The following is a 17,532-nucleotide window of genomic DNA, read 5'->3' on the forward strand; positions in this document are numbered from 1 at the left end:
TTTTTTTTTTTTTTTGAAAATAATAAGGAAGATATAGGAATAGCAATGCCAAAAAGTACAGAAACAAGGTATGGATGAATACACAAAACCATACAAATATCCCTACATAAGTAGCCAAATATTTCCAAGAAAAACTTATATATATAACTAAATGTTGAATTCCTTTCATTTACATGAATTCAGGTTTGAATAAAAGCATTTAAACTGAATAATGTTATAAAGTCTTACAATGGCTAATTCTCATAAACTTGTAACATTGACTGAGTGGCTACTTATGTAGGGATTTTTGTATGGTTTTGTGTATTCATTGCCACCTTAACATATTTTGGGAAGGGTAAAGATATAGCAGTGTTCAAAAGAGGCATGATAGTGGGTGTTGGTCTAGTGGGTACCACATTGACAAAGACAGTTTTGTTGTGCGATGACAGTCATTTAAAGCTTTTGACAGTAAATGAAATATCTGCTGTGAGAAGAAGTTGTGGTAGTAAACACGTAGTGACAGAAAGAGAAGTAAGGCAATTAGACAGGATGGTAAAGCTCAACTGCTAAATAACAAGAGAGACAGTCAATGTCGGACAGTCCACTCCCTTCTCCCATGATACCTTGCAAAGAACATTGTAATGAATAAACTATGGGAGTGGTAGACTAGTAGACCATAATATAAATCACTGATCTTGGTTACCAACAAGGAACATTGCCTCAAGTGGTATAAGGAGTATATACATTGTACTGATGCATACACTATTATTTACTGAATGGGTAAATATCCCCCAGGACATTTTCTATCACCTTGTGGCTTCTATGCTGAACAAAAGGTGACCCACCCTTTATTAGGTATAGGTGACCAGATAGTGTATATAAACACATACACAAATTGAGCCATCTGTTTATTGATTAAAAAATATATTGTATTTCATCAATATATGATTAGTTACTAAGGAAATATAATTTTGTGATTCTATTTACAAAATGTGGTTAAATTTCAAAGGTGTTGTTGTTTAAATATGTAAGGGTTTACTGAAAGTGAGCAAAAATAAAGGAATTTGTTTTTGTAGTCTTAACAAGGCAGTGGAACAGTTCACGCTATCATGTGCTGGATACTGTGTAGCAACTTATGTACTTGGAATAGCTGACAGACACAGTGATAATATCATGGTGAAAACAAATGGACAGGTAAATTTGTGGCTCATTATTCTACAATAACATGATAATCATATTTCCAATATTGTGTTATCAGCATCCTAATGTTTATCTTGTAAATAACTATATATATATATTTATTACTTTTATTATTTTTGAAGGTATAGTTTGTATTGATATTACATAATTAGAGGTCATCTACTGCTTTCTTCTTACTTGTTTTCATATTCTTTAATTCATCTATTCTGTGTATTTGTTCCTAAGTCCAAAAATGTTCCATTAAATATTTTAGAAGTATTTCACCATATGCTTGTGAAAGTTTTAGAGTATAACTTGCTGGAAGAATAGTCTGTTGATATAGATTGATGAATGGTACAACAGACTTGGAAAATGTGTTAATGTATTCTATGAGATCTGTTTAAAAATGGATCCAACAGAGTATAAAATGTTTCAATTCAAAATCTTTTCTCCATTGAATTCTGACTTTCTGCTCTCAATATGCGTGTATGCCAACAAGCTCCCACGTATCTAAATGAACCGAAAATACAATTACTCTTGTATTGATTTTATTTTCAGGCTACAATAGGAGAAATAGATCTAAAGATCTTTGCCCCACCGATTTGCTACAAAACTTATTTGTATTTGTTTGTAAATATTGATTACTTTAACAACATTAAATATTTCTAAGTGTCTGACATAATGTTGAAGATAGGTTGTAATGGTATTGTTATTCTGATCACATACTGTACCATTTAGCTATTATGACTATTATGTGTGTAATTATTTTAGAATAACATACATTTTAAGTAAAATGAACGATTTAATACATTATTTTATGGTTAAATAACCTTGTATTGCTTAAATGAGTAAGCCACTATTATTGTTATTTTATTTCAAGTGTGTTTTAAGTATGCTGTTCTTTCTGTTCAGTATAACTATTGGCTTGGTTCTAGTTTTTGTCAGTTCCTGAAAAGTTTTTTAAAGAATCACCAAATTCTCTGCTACAAAGTATGGATAACATATGCATCCCCATGTTTTGTTACCCTATAAATATGGAACCCTAGATGGAGCCAAAAATGCTACTCCCAAAAGAAAGTTCTTAAATAAATCATAATACATTGTTAGAAATTTTGTATCATTATAAAAGAAGTGAAAAGTACAAATCCATACATAATTATCAAATATACCATGAAATGCAAACAATGTTTTTTCTCACCTTATACATATTAGTTTGATAGACAGTTAAATTGCATTTAGAATTTACTTTTACATTTTAGGTAATTATGTATTATTTGTGTTTTAACATTCATATTCGAAAGGATTAATCATTTTGAAAATTTATTCTTTGTTTTGTTTCACTCAACCAGCTTTCATAAAAGTAGCGAAAGCAAAACAACATTTTGCCAGAGGCTAAAACTGTCTTTGCAATGTTAGCATTATATTGCCTGCAGGCACCTGTTGATGTGTGTCGAAATAAATGACAATGATATAGAACATAAAAGGAAAGTAAGACATTAAAAATAAACTAAAAGTGAAAAGGTAAAGGTGTGAAATTTTGCATATGACCCAAAGAAGATATTGTGAGATTATTCAACGAAGTAATAAAAAGTATGTATATATTTTCATTTCCTTATTTTAAACATTTCAGTGCATTGTACATTAATGATAATAGCTAAAGTTAGTGATATTGTAGAGAAAATGGCAAGAAAACTTTATACATTTACCATAAAAAACTTTTGACATTCTTTTAGGAGGTTCTAAAGATTATGCAAGTGAAATGTGAAAACTGTAAGGTAAAAAGTAGTATTTTTATACTTAACATGAAAATAACTTTGCAAGTGAACTCTTCAGAGACTGAGTGCAAATAACCACATTAAATAACGAATTTTTAATACAAAAAACAGAAAAAAAATCAAAAATTGAATATTTTATTTTACTGAAACTACATACTTTTAGGAAGGCTCTTGTCAAAATTCAAACACTTTCATCAACTAGTGTTATTTCTGTAAAGATGCTTCACGAGAGCTATGTAACTCTCTTACAATAGATGTAGGTTGTCCTGATGGGGTTATATGATACTAAGTACTTCTTTGATGATACCCTTCATAAAAACTTGTACAGTTTTACACTGAACGAATTCATTCATACAAGTCATAACATTTTTAAATAACTTGGATACTGTATGTATTTATATATATATGTCTTTGTGTAACTTATAACAACTTACAGTATTCAAGTTAAATAACTCAGTATGGATTTTAGTAGTTTATAGTGTTAGGAAGAATAACATATATTAAGTTTAAGTAGTAATAAATACAATGGCCAAATTTGATAGACAAGGTATATGAAGTTTTACATGTCACAATTTTACTTAGGTGCTTGGTAATTTTTGCAAAAAATGTCCAACCTTAGCAGGTGTCCTTAGGTCAAAGACCAAACATACCACTAGCAGGGAGGGTACACAACTAATGATCTAAGGTAGAACGGGAGGGCACTCAACTAATGATCTAAGGTAGAACGGGAGGGCACTCAACTAATGATCTAAGGTAGAACGGGAGGGCACTCAACTAATGATCTAAGGTAGAACGGGAGGGCACTCAACTAATGATCTTGTAGTTTTCCCGTTGCTCATAATTAAGGCTATTTAGTAATAATTTCAATTATCATTATTATTATTATTATAGAATTTTAGCAGTTCCTCTGGTTTAAATTATTACATAATAGAGCATTGAATAGTTAGAACACTTCTTACGTTTAATGTGTTATAACAGTGACTTGAAAATTGTTTGTTTGTTTTTTTTCAAATAAAAGTGTTACTAAGATTCTGTACATGCACTTGTTCTCTCAGGTTAGGTTTAAAGCTATATGGATGTCGTATACATGTTAATCTATCATGAAATAAGTAATTGTCTCAACATTTTTTAAAAGCTGGATAGCTGAATCTTATTCTAAAGTTTAAGAATTTCTAAACTGTTACAGGTTATTTTCTTTGCAAAAGTTGTATACAATTTGTATTTAATAGGTAAATGTTTTTTTAATTATATGGATGCAAGCACTTTCTTTAAAATTTTTAGTTGTTCTTATTATTCAGAATGTACCAAAATCAGTATCATTTGTTGATATTTTTAACATATTCTTAATTCTTTTTCTCTTTGTGTATTATTACATTTTTGATGTTACTTTAAGTGTCACTCTCATTTGGGCTTTTTACGTTAGCTGTTCCACATAGATTTTGGACACATTCTTGGGAAATTCAAAGAGAAGTTTGGAATTCGAAGAGAAAGAGTCCCTTTTGTACTCACTAATGACTTTGTTTATGTTATTAACAAAGGAAGTACCCAGAAAAGTCAAGAATTTAGTAGGTTAGTAGTGAACATAATACTTGAATGAACAGTGAAAAACTAATGTTTTCATGATTTCATTTTAATGACTTAAAATATAATGTGACATGGTTCTTTCTTTTTCTCTTTTTTTTTAGTTCTGGATATTGTTTTTTCTCAAAACTATTATTTCCTGCCTGCTTTGGGGAAGATTTATTTGCAGACAACATACTCTCTAGAAAACAAACAGAAAATCAAAAGGATTTTATCATAAGAATATGTGCTTTGTGGTCTTTGCAAATATGAAGTCAAGATTAAAATTGTGTTTGGCCAGACATGGAGAAGTTTATTTACAAAAATAAAGTATACATACTTGTGTGCATAAGGGGGGCAGTATAAAGTTTTAGATCAAGAAAGCTTCTTCTGATTGGCTAATTCTGGAATTCTTTTGAATTCTGATAGGCTGGTATTTTCAATGCCTGTGAGGCAAATTTATTTTTAGGAGGATGGGAGAATGAACTTGATTTTCATTTGTGTTTATCAGTTTATACATAACTGGACTAAATTTTTGTAGTTAAAGAAAGAATAAGTCTGTACTTTGATCCTTACAGCCGTGTACTCTTACTAAATTGCTCAGTCATGAGACTGTTCACTTTTACCAAATAACCATGCAAGATTTGTTGATCAATTTCATTTTTACCAGGCAAAGAATGAAAAATTTCTTTTCATGGTTTATTTATTTTACCTGTGTGTAAAGTGTGATTCCCATATTTTCATTGCTTGCTTTGGATAAAGTGTTACATTTTTTTATATGTAAGAAATGTGTGCATTTTGAGTACACCTTATATTGATAAAGTTTGCCACCATGACTTTGAAAATATTCAATAGAAATTATGTATGAGTGAAAAATACTTTTGATATTTTCACTCATTAGTAATTACTTGTTCATTCAGTGGTGAAGAAAGTTTGAAAACTGACAAATTTTTTTGAAGTACTAGTTGTTTCCTACAAGTGATGAATATTAAATGTGATATACATTGGTGATCACTGGGATTATGAAAGTTCTAATATTTAAGTTTACATAAAAAATGCCTAATTAAGGTGTCATGCCATAATTACATTTCAAGCTCTTAACAAAAAGAATTCTAAGTAGATGAGCTAAATATTATTGACACTGCCTTGTGTGACATATTCAGATCAAATTTAATTTATTTTGAGCAGTGGAATAGGTCCATTGAATAACAGGAGATTCAACAAGATCTATTGCAGAGTTTGTGAGATGGAAATAAAGAGACTGGACATAATGTAAAATACAAATGAACAATCTTTATTATAACACACAGTACCTGAACATGCTTGGCTGACAAAGGGCAGTTGCTTTTACTGGATCAGCGATTTGACTCTAATCTTCGAAATCATACACAAGACTGTTTAAATCTGACATTCCTTACTTAACAGGTAATGTCAGATTTACCCACAGTGACTAATGCTACCCATTTGATTGGTCATTCTTATTCAAACATAAGGGAGGTTATAACCTTGTGGTGCCACCTGACCTATTGTTGAAACACATATCTGTCTACATTCTTGCACAATGTGCAGCCTTATATCCATGAGCAGAATGTGTTGTCTCAAAAGAATGAAAAAGGAGCAAAGGTAGCTTGAACGAAATCCAACTTAATGACTTTCTTGACCATGTGTTATGAGAAAACTGCAAGTACCAGAAACTGAAACATTCTAAATCCTGCAAAGTAAATGAATATCTCTGTCTGTATCAAAGATGTTAAAAAAGTATCTTTTCTCAAAACCATTATTGATTAGCATAATACTAACCTGAAATTGTATCAATATACAAATTCATACTAATAACTATGCTTTGAGTTTTGTTTTGTACATTAAATGTTGTTGTTTTTTAAGCTTTTACAACCTGAAAACATTTTAAATTATTAGATTTCAGGATTACTGTGAAAAGGCTTTTGTGATTCTACGACGAAAAGGTTCCCTGATAATTTCCCTTTTTGCTATGATGCTTTCAACGGGTATCCCCGAACTAACCAGTGAGAAGGATCTGTACTACCTGAGAGAGACTTTAGTCCTAGACATGACTGAATCTGAAGCACTCCAACATTTTAGGTCCAAGTTTTTGGAAGCTTTACAGAATAGCTGGAAAACCAGTTTGAACTGGTTGGCCCACAACCTTGCCAAAGACAACAAAACAGTTGACTGATTTCTGTATTGTCATAGATAATGTTGTTGTATTGTTATCCTCTTTAAGTGAAAAAGTGAAAAGTTTTTCGTAGATGTTTTGTAAACATTCGCATTTTAGAATAAATAAAAATTTAATAGGATACTGAGATAAAAATAGACATTTTAAAATATTATTTCTTAAGGTATAAAGTAAATAAAACTATTCCTTATGATAAAAGCTTGTGAATTTGATTAAATTTGGATGTGGAAACAATTTTAAGTTTTCCTTTTGTTTATTAAGTTACTCTTTAAAAAACATTTGGCATAACTATTTCTAAACTTTATCACCAAAGCTATTGGTATGTTTCCTTTGAAATGGTTTAATTTGTGAATAAGTATTAACACATTCCAAGATATGTTGTGGGTATCTAAGAACAATTTTGTCATCTGTTTCATATTTACATTACTTCATTAAAAGTACACACATTTGTTTTTTGTATTCCTTGTAACGATTCCTTACTGTGTAAAGTGTCATTAACAGTGAGTATTGTAACAAAAGGATGGTGTTAAAAGTACTTCCAACTAGATGTTTTAATAAATAGTCAGATTGGCCAAATTTTCAGGCACTGCATAATTACGTGTGGTATATATGCATGTGTGAGTGTGCATGCGTGTGTAAATCTTAGTTGACAATCAGACAGATGGTTATATGTCGTGTTATGTTACAAAAATGTACTTTATTCTTTGGCACATTTTTGTCATAACAGTGGCACATGTACAAAGAGTGGATATACTTGCAATAGGAGAGTGTTGTATATATATATATATATTTCTTTAAATGTGATAAAAAATCAATATAGATTGGTTTGAATGAATAACTGACAATCATAATAAATGTAATAATGCCAGTATCATAATGAATTTAAATTTTTCAGCATGTGTCAGTAACCAAATGTTTAGTTGACTATATTGCTTTAAAGCTCCTGTTGTTGTATTATTTAAGAGTTTAAGTGCAATAACTTTTCTTTTTCTAACATAGTTTTATTTGAGTTTCTGATTGTTTCTTCTTTGTTTTTAAATATATATATCATAGAATTTCAATGTTCTTTTTTTTTTCCCAACTTGTAACCAAACTAGTATGATGTAAGGTTTGATGTGATCCCTCATTTTTACTGAATCCTAGACAAAGGACTTTTGTAAACTTTAAAAAGAGTATGCAATTTGAATATCAAGGAATCGCATGGTATTACCATTAAACTTGACTGATTTGTAGAAAATAAGTGTTTTGTCTTGTTACTGAAGACTTCTGTGATATAGGTACAAATTTTTGCGTGGACAAATCCTGGATAAGAGACTTTCTAGAACTGAAAATAGTGAGTATTTTAAACATCAAGAAGTTGTATGGTATTAGATCAAGTTCTGAGTGGTAGAAAGCAGGTGTTTTGTCCTGTTAAAAGAAACTTGTATGATAAAGATAGAACACTTCACATAAATATCAGGTAATATTAAATGTGATATAAAGCCAGTATTAAAGATATTTATATCATAGTATTATATATATATATATCCTAACATAAAGAGAAAATATGGTTTATTCACTTAGAGGTAATAAGACTTATAGCTAGCTTAAGCTAAAATGCAGTAGTATGAGCACTTTTTGTTTAACATTAGCTTTTTCATTGCCACTCACTTTATAAAACTACATTATGTGAAATAATAAAAACTGGCATGGTAATGTAGCTTCTAACCAATTTGTTACCAAAATAAGTAGATCATTTTAAGTATTATATCTGTTATGTGTGGACAAAATAATTGGATGATTAATTTTTAATAAAAATATTGAGGTGTTAGTCCAAAGAGGTGGGCTTATGTAAAAAGTAGGGTACATAACATGCCCATTGATAATCAGAAAGTGAAAAAAACTCATGCAGGTCCTAAATGTTACATGTAGTTTTATTTAGATAAAGAATAACATATTTTTGAAAACTTTTTCAAAGAGGGCAGTACAAGCATAAAACATGTAATTCTTTAAAAAAAAAATAATAATAATAAAACACCATTATTAATTTTGCTGAGTCCGCATCATTTTTTTTTTTTTTGGTTTATTTTGCATTATTTCAACATATATCAATGATTTACTCTCAGCTTTGAACAGTTGTCTGACTGCCAAGAAATTATGTGCAGCACAAGATGATTTTGAAGGATAAGTCCTTATAACCTTTTTACCATGACATGAATGGAAATTTTTCTTTTTAAAGATTCAAGTTTAGTTAAAATTTTGTTTTTGTAGTCTCGACTTAAAGAATTCCCTTTAAGCAAAAATATGAGATTATAATGAATTCAGACTGAAATGAAATTTAGTATATCAAACAATAAATGACCTTTCCTGAACCAAAGTACCACCACCTCTTAATGAAGTAATTGTCTTTCCTTTACTCTGTAGTGGCTGACTCATTTCTTTGCAATTAGTATCACTTGAATTAAGTTTGTTATAACAGAATTCACATTCAGTCATTGTTTGAAGCCTGGTGCTTGTTGTTTTCAGTTATGATGTATCCACATGCTAGGTGTACTGCCTTCATTATCTATCAAAATATAATATTTTCCATTATTTCAACACAGTTTCTTCTTGTATTGTCATAATATGAGTAGTATTTCTAGGTAGCCTCAACACCACATACACACTAAAGATGTGGTTTTCATTACCATAAGGGATGGTACTTATAATGGAAATTTTTACAGGACTGACACATCCAAAGTTTTTCTGCAAGGCTAAAGCAAAAAAAAAACTTGTGATTTAAGTTGTTTCCTTTAATTGCTAGAAAACGTTGAAAAATAATAAACATTCACTGATGTGCAATAAATTACATTTGCTTATATAGAAGCAAGCTTTGTTCAGATTTTATATGATGATCCAGAGCAGCCTATCATAAACTTTATTTTTTTCTAATGTTTGTTATATGTGTAAAACTTTTAAGTTACCAGTTTTCAGGATGGTTATGATAATATATGTGACCTGCCTTCTTTGAAAGACTTTTCAGTAATATAGTGGAAAAATTTTCTTTTTGAAGATTTTTTTTTTAGAGAATCTGGCAAAATCACCCCCCCCCTCCCTTTTTGGGTTGGTTTTGGTTAAATATGAAATACAGTTTTGAAGATGCATGTCAAAAACATTTTTAACTTATGCAGGTGTTAATAATACAGCAATACATTTTATGCATGATAATGATGCATAACCTCTAAATGAAGGACATATATTTTAAGAAACTGTTTTTGTATTGATCATATTGGTTTTGTAAAGAAATGTTTAATAGTTTTTTTCATTTTCTGTTAAACTATATAAAAAAAAGTTCATTACATGATATTTTCCATTGTTACTATTTTTGAAATATACACACAAAAATTGGGGTCAGTGAATTTAACTTATTTTAACTTCTAATCATACATTTTTGCAGTACATAAGCTTATGAACCCTAATATATGATTATATAATTTTATACCAGGTCTTGAGAAATAAGGTTACTTGTTTTCAGGCCTGGCATGGCCAGGTGGTTATGGCACTCGACTCGAAATCCGAGGGTCGCGGGTTTGAATCCCCATCCCATCACACATGCTTGCCCTTTCAGCCATTGGGGTGTTATAATGTGATAGCCAATTCCTCTGTTAGTTGGTAAAAGAGTAGCCCAAGAGTTAGCAGTGGGTGGTGATGACTAGCTGCCTTCTCTCTACTCTTTCACTGCTAAATTAGGGATGGCTAGTGCAGATAGCCCTCGTGTAGCTTTGCACGAAATTCAAAACAAACAAGTAAACTTGTTTTCATTATCATGTAGGGGACCAATGTTTATTACTTTATTATAATTATATTTAATATAGACGTAAGGAATAGTTTTCTTGGAGTGACTAAGTGATTTTCACAAATCCTGGTCCATTGATATGAGAGACTTTGTTTAATTTTGTACTCTGTGTGTATCTGATTGTAAATTATAGATAGAAACATTTCTTAAGAACTAACTCGTGTTTTTTTTATATTTATAATTGGGTCAGAAAATCCTCCCAATTTACATAAGAGGTTTGCACCTTAAGCATAAGGATGAGTCTTAAAGTATTATTACCAAATACACTCAAATGTAAAAAATACTGGTAAAACTAGTATTATATTGTAGAACATTAGACCTTTTAGACAAGAGTCCACATTTTAAATTTTTATCCTGGGTAGTATCTCCCTCCTAATATATTAACATTTTAAATAGTTGTAAAAAAAGTTGATATTACTAGGAAATTGAATCATTAAATGTCTATTTTGAAGCTTAAAATAGTAAAAAATGTAATATTTATATGCATGCAAATATAAAATGTCCACAATTTCATGAGAGACTGACCAGATGAATGTTTGAAGACTTGCCACACTTTAAATAACATTAAAACAAGTCAATTGCCAAGGTGTTACTTAGGGCTTTACTGTGTGTTTCATGGATATATCACTGTTTAAATCTTCCTCAGTGTCATATGAATTAAGAAGAGTTTGTTTTGTATGTATAATAGCAATGTAAAAAACAAAACTATTGATCTATTAAATAAAGTTATTTGATGGTATGAGAAATTATTCTATTATCCAGAAAATCTCTTGAAAACAAAAGTACTAGAAACTTTTTAATGTACATTACATTTAATATTTTGTAATCTAGTACTGCTTTGTTACTGTTGTCAAGTATACAACGAGCTGATGCCTCTTTTTACAAGGTTTGTTTTTGAAAATGTTATGTATAGAACATGAAGCTTTTATTAATTTTGAATATCATGCTTGTACAGTATAAATATATGTGATCATTTTTATAGAATCAGCTTGTATGCTGCAAAGTAGTACTTTTTGGATTTACTTTAATTGATAAGTATGGAAGCAAATTATACGTAATAGACAATCTATAAATAATAACGAAAATTTACTAGAAATTATGTTGAAGCTGGTGTAGAGTGTTTGTAATATGCAACATAATTATTAACAGTATGAAATTATGGAACGTTTCTTTTGTATCTTTAATAAAAAGATTATATTGTCATTTATAGATGACCATCTTTAATGTAACAGCAGATTAAAGTAAATGTAAGTTATGAAGTAGTAAGGATTAGAAAAATACTGGTGTAAAATTTAATCTTGTATATTGAGCTTGTAATTAGCAAAAATTAACTGTATGATACTTAAAAGTTAATAGGAGATGCTATCCTCTCTAAGTATACAAATTCATTTGTTTTTACTAAGTTACCAAATATAATTTTAGTTGAGCAGTTATTTTGTGTGTGTGATTTGCCAAAGTTTTTGATGAATTATGTTACAAACTTGGAATTAGTGTTCTGTGAGTAAATATTTGAAGTTTGTTAAACACTTACTATCTTTTACTATGTCTTCATACACACTTTAGTTGTTTCTTTTTTATCATGGCAAAATGTTTTATGTAAAAATAACCATGCTACAGAATACCAGAGTGATACCTTTGTTTTGAGTGACATACAGTTGAGATGTATGTAATATCTTTCAATTCATTCAATGCAATTACTGTTTGTTTTGTATTCAAAAGTAATCAACTACAATTAATGTACAAATAAATCCTTCTCCTCATCAAAAAAAAAAAAATGGCTGATTTGAATTAATGAAAATTTTAGGTAAGATTTGTCATATCTTTGAAAAACCTGGTGTATGTTTGTATTAAAATTTATCTTAACTCGTGTTCTTATTTCAGTTTTGAAGAAGAAAACAAAAGCTTTGATAGTGGTGTTTCACAATCTAGCTTTTGTGTTTTGTTATTATTCAACCCTTAAATAACCTTTTAAAAACTGCAGTTCCTGTTAAAGGTTTTTCTAAATTGTATTCACTGTTAGATACAATTTCTGTTCAAAGAACAAATGGAAATTCACTGAGTCAGTAATGCTTACAGGGTAATTCAGTCTCATCCTCATCAAGAGTGTCCATCATTAATCCTGGTTACTGATTTCAGTGATAATGGAATTAAAGCAGTTTTGTTTCATATATATATATAGGACAGGATAAAAATATATAATTATGTATATAAGTAATAAGCTATCAGCTCCTGAATACCAACAATTTATGACAAAGAACTGCTTACAGTTGTATAATTTGCCAAATATTACAACTACTTGTGTAGTAGGGAGTTCCCTGTTTTAAGTGACCATGCATCATTGACATTTTTGATGAGCTTCAAAAATCCAGAAGGTATTATTGTCTATTGGATAATAATGTTGCAAGAACACAATATCATTGTGCAACAATTCCTGGATCGTCAGCATGAAAATAAAGATATTATTATGTCATCTGTCCAGTCATTGGATGTTTAGACTGGACATCCTTCATTGGTCACAGATATTGCAATGGTAATAACAACAAACCATATGGACAATAACAATTGCACGTGTGAATGGACACCTTTGAAAAAACAACTGAAGGATACAGGCATAGCTTTGGTACTACTTGCCATGCAGCAATGTACTACTATCACAAATTAACAAACATAGTACTGATGCACATAATATTTAGCATTCTATAATCAGTTACAGGTGGCTGATTTCTAAGTGTTTGTGAACCCTGAATGAGCTACATGGGATGAAGATTTTTCTTATCACACCACAGTCAACAAATTATTCTCTGATTTTCTTGATATTTCGATAAGAAAGACAACCCTCAGTGGATCGGATATATGGTCTGCCCACAGAAATATATGTAGTAGCTTCCTAAAATAGCTGATACTCATGAATCTGTGTGACAGCAGTTAAACAAAGCAGATATATGTCAAAAGAGCATAATGAAAAACCAGTAACAGAATGAAAATGCCAACATTGTGGCTTGGCACGACTATGGTAAGCATGTGCAATCTATAAGCAAATTTGTTTGGGCTGGAATGGTCCATATATATGCTGGTAACCTTCAGATGAGAATAGTAACTGCACTAATTTGAGGTTTGGCAGATTAAGTATTGCAGAGTTAATCTGATATGAATTTCTGATTTAATTGAGCTGAATAGAAGAGAGTAGACATAATTTATAATTAGAAAAATAGAAACTTTATCTATGTAAAACAACAAATACAATGTCAGGTACTTACTTTTAGTTTGTATATATATAGTAAGAAAACATGGGTGTGCTGGGCTAAGGATTTTTCTATAGTACGTGTTTGTGACTTGTTGATGATTTCAAAATAATATATATATATATGAAACAACATAAACGTATGTACAAAAATTCCATACACTATGGAGATCATAGTTATATCTTAAACACGATATAGTTATCTTCTTGTTAAAAGTCCACTTAGGCCTGTTTAATTGCTTTAGAATACAGTTGACAAGCTCAGAAACATGAGAAAGCTAAATGATCCTTGAAACTGTGTGAGTAGGCCAAATATATGATTACAAAATTCTTTAGCCTTAGTAACATGTGTACTAAATGCATAAAGTGCAAAATATTTATTTAGAAATGTTTACTTTTCAAAATTCAAAGGAAAAGATGCATGTAGAAAGTTTCACATACTACATTTCTCATTCTCTATCTTCAGGCTAACCCAGCTGTCCCTAACTTTAATGGCCAAACCCAATCAAATAAAACATAAAAAAAACTGTTAACCATGAGGTATATAAGATTACCATGCATATTCTACCTAAATATTTTTGATGGTTTTTTTTCCAGAATTTGTCATTTATTCTTTCACATAACTCTTGGTCAAAAATGTAATCAAGTTGCTTTTATTCTAGCTGCCTTTGTTGTATCTCATTCTCTTTAGATAACACCTGGGATGTATGGCTGTAATGCTGCACATTGTGCAAAGAAAGTCGACAGCATTGTCTTTGAGTGGTAGGTCAGGTCATGCTTCGAGGTTATGTCCTTCTTTATGTTTGAATGAGAATGACCAGTCATGTTGGTTTTGTGCTAGTTGCTCTGGGTAAGTTTGATATTACCTTTAGAGTAAGTAATGCAAGTTTTAAACAATCTGACAGATGATCTCAGCCAAGTCGATCTCTTCTTCTTCTTCTTTCAACATTAATCCCATCTATTTTTGAGGTTGGTTGCTCAGGTGGTCCTTTTCCAATAATTTCTATCTTTCACATCCTCTTGCGTCACACCTGTCTCGACTTTGTCAGTCTAATAGAAGTTATCTCACATCCAGTTAAAGCTACTGTTCATCATAAAACAAGCAAGCATACACACTGTGTTTGGTTGTGTAAATAATGAAGATTGTTCATTTGTGCTTTCATTGTATCCAGTCTTTATTTTGTTCAAAGCCCGGCATGTAAACATGACAAGCAAGCAAGCAAACCTTTTAACATTGATTCAGTTTAGTTATAATGTTTTACAACAGTGTTTCCCAACCGCTGGTCCACAGATTATTGCCAGCCCATGGGAATATTTCACGAAAACTGATAGAATATTCACATGTAAATCATAATGGTGTTTAGTTGTCTGCAACAATTTAGGGCAGTTGAAAAAATGGCAACCATGTTTCGTTTTCCACATTTTTGAGCAAACATGAGTCAGTTTATGTTATTACAAAAGTTGTGGCCCATAAAATTCTTAAAACACGCTGTTATCCCCTTCAAAATATGCATGAATTTTAAATGTTTACCAAAAACTCAAATTTCGAATGTATCTCTTTATTTACTAAAAAATAAGACATGATCACCATTCTAGTTTTAAAAGAGTTTTATTTTCCATCTTTATAAATTCCACAACAAGTTATATACTATTAATTTCTTGAACAGCTAAAAAATTGATCAACACAATTGATTTAGTCCATTGATATGTTTACACATACCATAGCTACTTGGCTACAATTGCAGGTCGAAGTACACACAACGTTCGATGACGAGGAACCCACTTTGAGACTAATAATGGATGGAGACGGCTTGAATGGATTTGGTACCTGATGATGACAAAACCTTGTCGAAACGTTGTACATTTGCTGTTATGTTAAACTTATATTAAAGTTTTTCTTCATTACCCATTCAAGCCGTCTCCAACCATTATTACACACAACGTTGTTTTTGCACCTTTGTTTTCTGTTGTTTTTTTTCGTCTGCAAAACATATCTCTGTATGACTTTGGGATAGTATCATTTGACATTAGCATTGATTTCAGTTTTTTGTTTATAAGGGTTCATACCATGTGTTCAGGGATTGAAATTGCAGGAATTAGTGTATTAGATTACTTCCACACCATGCTCTAATAAATGAACTCTTTTTTTATATGTTGTTGCACCGTGTGTGGGTGGCATGTATTCTGGTTTGTTTGTCTGATTGATGGGATACTGCATTGCCTTGATTGTACAGGTAATATACGAATTTCTCATCATCTAGTTTTCTGGAGTTACACCACTTTCGCTTAAACCCTTCGACAGGCTGTGATGGTTAATATACACTTTCCCTTATGAAATCTTCGTGTGTCACAGCATGAAAATGTAATAATGCAGCCTCATAATCCAGTGGTGTTTGTGGATTTCCTCAATGTTTATGTACTTTCTCTTTGCGCGTGTTTCTGATCTTATCCAAAGCAGTTTGGAAGTCAGTGTAGGCAGATGTGCCAGTAAAAGTACCAAGTCATCTGTGTCTCTGCGAGAAATCACAACTGTATCATAAGAAGCGTTAATTGCATATAGGACGATTCGTGTGTCGCCACCTGATGGGAAGACTGCAAAGGTGTTACATCCAATTTGTTTCAATGATTTCACTTATAATGGGTCTACAAGTGCTCATGCTACCACAACGTCCATGTTTCTTGATGCTTTTATAATTAACTCCAAAGATAAAGATTTCCCCAGGTCTGTCTTGCCAGATAATGTCATACATTTCTCCCAATTTGCATATTCTATCACTCAACTACTGGCTTGGTGCGTTTTTCTCAGTGCTGTGTGGTTTCAATCCTTATGGAAGTAGTGTCATATCGATTTAATACAACATCAATTCTTTTGTATGCTCGACCATAGTTTAGAACTTATGAAATGAAGTCCTGGATAAGATCTCCAAACGTCTTTGCAGTCCAAGGGACTTTAATAAGGGCTTATCCATCGACGACTAGACATGCTTGCTTTTTAGCGAGATCAATATTTTCAGGGCAAGCAACACCTACAATCAAGTCATCCACCAGCACGAATTTCTGTCCAGCTCTTAACGAGCCTCTTTACAATGGTACTGTGAAAAGCTCAAGCCGCAGCACTTCTGACAGGTCAACCTCACAAAGAAAAAAGAAATTAAAATAATAGAAAATAGTAAAAAGCATGCATCATAAATATGCGACAAAGCTTCATGGTCAAGGAAGACTGGACACTCCGTTTCCGGAGAATAAACGAATCAGGTGGACTGCTGTAGCTGGCTCGGGACAGAAGGCAACAGTCCACCTGATTCATTTGTTCGACAGAATTGGTGTTCATTACTCTCCTTAAACCTGGGACAAAACATTTCATCAGGTTGGGGAATTTCGACATCGGAAACAACCCGCTTTCAACCTTTGTGTTGTGAACTTAATGAATTCATAAGGAAATGGGAAAAAAAATGAATAGCTTTTTATTTATTAAATGTGTTTGAATTTTTTAATTTATATTAATTCTTGTATAAGTGGCTACAAAATGACAAAAAATGCTAGGATTGATATATTTATACAATAACCAAAAATCCGGAAAATGGCGGCCAAACTACTACGTACAAAATTTGGCAACCTAGCTTTCTGAATTGAGCACATTTTCTTTTTCATTCAGAAAAACATAGTTGCACCTAATTCCCCCAACATCTCCCACAATTTCTAAAAAGTGGCCTTAGTCTAGTTTACACCATAACAATTGTTGTTGTAACATGGGGAGTGTTATTTTATTAGTAGGATAAATATTGTTACG

The 17,532-nt window shown here is 31.2% G+C and overlaps 1 protein-coding gene across 1 annotated transcript in view; it reads left to right on the plus strand.

The window, feature by feature from the left end:
- The window catches only part of LOC106457135 (phosphatidylinositol 4,5-bisphosphate 3-kinase catalytic subunit beta isoform-like), a 75,717-nt gene extending 68,005 nt beyond the window's left edge, over positions 1–7,712 (plus strand). Inside the window, exons 20-22 of the mRNA XM_013916521.2 lie at positions 1,056–1,173; positions 4,357–4,502; positions 6,411–7,712. Coding sequence (XP_013771975.1) covers positions 1,056–1,173; positions 4,357–4,502; positions 6,411–6,687 — 541 coding nt within the window. The 3' untranslated portion in view covers positions 6,688–7,712. The remainder of the gene's footprint in view (positions 1–1,055; positions 1,174–4,356; positions 4,503–6,410) is intronic.
- The last annotated feature ends 9,820 nt before the right edge of the window (positions 7,713–17,532 follow it).

This window comes from Limulus polyphemus, unplaced genomic scaffold (genome assembly GCF_000517525.1).
Source record: "Limulus polyphemus unplaced genomic scaffold, Limulus_polyphemus-2.1.2 Scaffold295, whole genome shotgun sequence".
NCBI lineage: Eukaryota > Metazoa > Arthropoda > Merostomata > Xiphosura > Limulidae > Limulus > Limulus polyphemus.